This window comes from Neophocaena asiaeorientalis, unplaced genomic scaffold (assembly GCF_003031525.2).
Source record: "Neophocaena asiaeorientalis asiaeorientalis breed wild unplaced genomic scaffold, Neophocaena_asiaeorientalis_V1.1 scaffold168, whole genome shotgun sequence".
NCBI lineage: Eukaryota > Metazoa > Chordata > Mammalia > Artiodactyla > Phocoenidae > Neophocaena > Neophocaena asiaeorientalis.
The window spans coordinates 447,609-452,493 of record NW_020175664.1 but is presented as its reverse complement, the minus strand read 5'-3'; the positions used below and the strand labels follow the sequence as shown (position 1 = coordinate 452,493).

The 4,885-nt window shown below is 48.0% G+C and overlaps 1 protein-coding gene across 1 annotated transcript; it reads left to right on the top strand.

The window, feature by feature from the left end:
* Positions 1 to 120: 120 nt before the first annotated feature.
* On the top strand, positions 121 to 4,598 carry LOC112390536 (NACHT, LRR and PYD domains-containing protein 12-like; the record flags this gene model as incomplete). Its single annotated transcript, XM_024731506.1, is given in 6 exon segments — positions 121 to 222; positions 337 to 398; positions 401 to 506; positions 3,726 to 3,861; positions 3,863 to 3,897; positions 4,511 to 4,598. Coding segments are annotated over 6 exon segments (529 nt in total), but the record flags the coding sequence as incomplete, so codon positions are not given.
* Positions 4,599 to 4,885: the final 287 nt, after the last annotated feature.

Here is a 4,885-nt window from a genome sequence, read left to right as displayed (position 1 = left end):
GGTTCTTGGGCGAGTTGGAATCCCTCGTAGACCGTTTGGGTGTAACAGTAACCACTAGTTTGTTCTCTTTATCTGTGAGTCAGCTTCTTTGGGGTTATATTCACTAGTTTGTTAATACAGTAGCACTTTTGACCCCAGTAAGCTGCAGATGTCTGGGAATTCCGCGGTGGTCCAGTGGTTAGGACTCCGTTTTCACTGCCAAGGACCCGGGTTCAATCCCCGGTTGGGAAACTGAGATCCAGCCCCCCAACTGCCCCCCTCCAAAAAAAAAAAAAAAGCTGCAGATGTCTGCAGAAGGATTGGGTCAGCTCTGTCCTGTGCTTAATGTCTTTCCAGGCTGGGAATTTGCCATCTCAGCTCCGCAGCCTGTGAGGGTCTCTCTACTGTGCTCGGGGCCAACCATCATCACAGGAGCTGGACTTGAGTTTTAATGACCTGGGAGACTGCGGCATGTCGTTGCTGTGTGAGGGGCTGCGACAGCCCACCTGCAGGCTCCAGAAACTATGGTGAGTGGCTGGGAGTCAGGGCTGGTGGTGATGGTGGTCCCTGGGATGGGAGCGTTTTCTTGTTTTTATGTTTTTTTCTGTTGCACTGTTATCCTTCCATCTCTGTGGAAGATATAACATGCTCAGAGGTGGAAGAAAAGCTGTGCAGGGAATTCCCTGGTGGTAAAGTGGTTAGGACTCCATACTTTCACTGTTTGATCCCTGGTCGGGAAATAAGATTCGGCAAGCTGCTGGGTGTGGTCAAAACAAACAAACAGACAACATACAACTGTGCAAACAAGTCATAGAATAATTCATACCCTGCAATACAAACAGAAAATGCTAAATGTTTCCTTCCAGTCGTTGCCTCTAAACATTTTCTGTAAAACTCCCCTCTTCTCTTGACATTTACTTGGGCAGATTTATAGCTTTTTGGTAACGTTTATATAATAAAAATTCAGTCTGGTCCAGGGTAAATTCCAGCCAAATGTTAATGACCATTTTTTCCTTCCCTTTCTCCCAATACCAGCCTGCCCCTTCCTCCCAAAGACTTAGAATGAGAAGAGTCATATCTATTTTTGTTTTACTTTTCTTCCATTTGTGAATCTCTTGCTTATCTGGGGCATTGGGTAACTGGGAACTAAGATGAGGGCTTGGGGACAGCATTTCTGCCTTAATTGGTGCTGCTAGGTTTCTTCTGGATGTCAGTACCACGCACCCCAACCCCCCATCTGGCAGGGCTCTGAACGCTACCACTCTCACAAGGATCATATGTGAGTTCTGATGGGGACCGCGTGGGAGGTGCCTCCACCGCCCATTCCCCTGACATGGAATAATCTGGGTCAAACTCTTTCCACAATTCCCTCCCCAGCTCTCCCCGTATGTCCTTCTCCTGACCCTTCTGTACCTGTCACGTGGGTGATCACGCATCACTAAGCTGGTTTTTTCTCTTCCTTTGCGAGTCCTGCACTGTTGTCTTATACCTTGTTTGAAAGCTGGAATCTATTGCCTCACAGCCTCAGCCAAACAAAGAAAATATTTCCATCTAACATCCCAGCTACAGCAGTACTTCAATAATGCTACCTATTTTTATTGTAACAGCACGCAATACAGGAAAGAAACACAATTGGGGGGACTTCCCTGGTGGTCCAGTGGTTAAGAATCTACCTTCCAACGCAGGGGATGCAGGTTCGATCCCTGGGGGGGCGGGGTGGGGGGACACGACTAAGATCCCACATGCTGCAGGGCAACTGAGCCCGAGTGCCGCAACTACAGAGCCCAAGTGCTCTGGAGCCCACGAGCTGCAATGAAAGATCCCGAGTGCCACAACTAAGACCAGACGCAGCCAAAGATAAATATATATATATATATATATATTTTTTTTTTTGGCTGTGTTGGGTCTTCATTTCTGTGTGAGGCCTTTCTCTAGTTGCAGGAAGCGGGGGCCACTCTTCATCGTGGTGCACAGGCCTCTCACTATCGCGGCCTCTCTTGTTGTGGAGTACAGGCTCCTGACATGCAGGCTCAGTAGTTGTGGCTCACAGGCCTAGCTGCTCCGCGGCATGTGGGATCTTCCCAGACCAGGGCTCGAACCCGTGTCCCCTACACTGGCAGGCAGATTCTCAACCCCTGCGCCACCAGGGAAGCCCCCTATATATATATTTTTTAAAGAAACACAATTGGGCAGAACAGAAACCAGAAAATCAGATGGTACAGTGTTGGGTGGAGCAGCTGGCAGCCCAAATCATGCTGGCTTCTTAAAAAAAAAGCATTGACTGACTCGTGTAACTGAAAGTGTAGGTTTCAGGTATGGCTTGATCTAGGCATTTGGCTACTTGATCTCCATTATCTTCTATATTTATTGCTGTATTGGCTCCATTATCAGTTAAGGTTAGCCTTAACCCTATACATGGTGGCAAAATGCCTGCAACTCTGTAGATGACTTCTTTCCGGGTACAAGTTCTGAACAAAAAATCTCCAGGAAAAGTATGATTCTGAGTCATGGGTTTTGGATGGATCCTGTGGCCAACTGTAACCCATTTGTGGTGGCTGGGGACATGGAAACCAACCAACTTAGGCCTGGATTCTATATACGCTGCTAGAGCTTGCAGACATTAACCCTAGATAGACTGAGATGGGGGTTTCAATGAGAAATTGGGATAGAATTGCCAGAAGGGAAAGTGGGTACTTGGCTGCAGAATCAAGGTACCCATTATAGACGGAGCTATGAATTGAGGAGTGTCCTTAAATGCCTTTATTAAATGCTTTCCGGGGAATTCCCTGGGAGTCCAGTGGCTAGGACTCTGCACTTCCACGCGGGGCACATGGGTTCGATCCCTGTTTGGGGAACTATGATCCCATACGCCATGCAGCATGGCAAAAAAAAAAAAAGTTTTCCATCACTACATTGGCCTTAACCTGGACTGATTTGGTTCTACTCTACCTTTTTTTTTTTTGGCACGAGTCACGTGGGATCTTAGTTCCCCCACCAGGGATCAAACCCAAGCCCTCTGCATTGGAAGCATGGAGTCTTAACCACTGGACCACCAGGGAAGTCCCGTACTCTACTTTTTCTTTTTAAAAGTTTATTTATTTATTTTTGGCTGCATTGGGTCTTCGTTGCTGTGCACGGGCTTTCTCTAGTTGCAGAGAGCAGGGGCTACTCTTCTTTGCAGTGCACAGGCTTCTCATTACGGTGGCTTCTCTTGTTGTGGAGCACGGACTCTAAGCACGCAGGCTTCAGTAGCTGTGGCTCGCGGTCTCAGTAGTTGTGGCTCACGGGCTCTATAGCACAGGCTCGGCAGTTGTGACGCACGGGCTTAGTTGCTCCGCAGCATGTGGGATCTTCCCGGACTGGGGCTCGAACCTGTGTCCCCTGCGTTAGCAAGCGGATTCTTAACCACTATGCCACCGGGGAAGTCCCTCTCCTTTTTCTTTTTTTTGCGGTACACGGGCCTCGCACTGCCGTGGCCTCTCCCGTTGCGGAGCACCGGATGCGCAGGCCTAGTGGCCATGGCTCACGGGCCCAGCCACTCCATGGCATGTGGGATCCTCCCGGACCAGGGCACGAACCCATGTCCCCTGCACCAGCAGGCGGACTCCCAACCACTGCGCCACCGGGGAAGCCCCCTCTCCTTTTTCTTAAACTGATCCCTAAAAATATCATCCTGATTCCCTATGAAGATGAGACTTTCCAACGTAACTGCTGATATGGCTTCAACCACTTCCTATCTTCCACAGGCTGGACAGCTGTGGCCTCACAGCCAAAGCTTGTGAGGATATCTCTTCCACCCTGGGGGTCAACCAGACCCTAACAGAGCTTTATCTGACCAACAATGCCCTGGGGAATACAGGTGTCAGGCTGCTATGCAAGAGGCTTGAGTCATCCTGGCTGCAAACTTCGAGTCCTCTGGTAAGAGATGGTCCCTGGTTCTGGAGGAGACAGGATACAGGGCTTGGAGTTAGAAGAAAAAGTCAATCGTTGAAACCCTCCATTTGGATAAATAAATAATCTAGAAAATTTGCAAATAGTTCATTTGTCCACTTGCAATTTGTGCAAAATACAGAGGTCTTACTTTGCCTCTTGGGAGATACCCATACCTTTTACTGGCCGTGTGACCTTGGGTAATTTAACCTTGGTTAATTACCTAATCTGACAAGTGAGGCCATTGTAACTTAATGAGAATCTGGAATTACTCCGCTTGGCCTCAAATTCTAATTCCGTCACTTGCCAGTTTTGTGATGTATTTTTGTAAAGTAGTCAACCTCTTGGCACTTCAGTATCCCTGTCAAATGAAAACAGCTGCTTCTTCATAAATTACAAATTAAATGAGTTCACAGAGGTTTGGGATTTAAAATGGTGTGCAGCTCAGAGTAAGCCTACTTCCCGATAGGATTTGGTTTCAAATGAAGAACTAGTTAATGGAATTATGTATTTTAAGAAGGCAGGATGCATGCATGATAGGTTTAATATATCATCTGAATGCCACAATCCTGGCCTGGACAATTTCCCACTGTGTCCTCAGGCTATTTGGAATGGACCTGAATAAAACGACCCACGGAAGTCTGGCAGCTCTTCGCTTAACGAAACCCTTCTTGGACATTGGCTGCTGAATGGTTCCAGCTTCTGGTTCTTCTCTTGAAGTCAGGACAAAGGAGGGTCACCCCAGAACCCGAGAATCAACAATGAGCCTGTTCTTTACTCCCTCAAGAGACAAATTCCTCGGCAGGATAATCCTTGCTGCTTGGGGTCTATGCAATCACCGTGGGACAGAGCTCGGAATTTTAGTTTTGGGAGTTGGTGCTTTGGAGAGAATTTAGGGCAGGGCCCAAATGATTCTAGAGCAGAAACTCTCAACTGAGGGTGATGTTGCCTCTCCAACCTCCACCCCTCCCCCCCC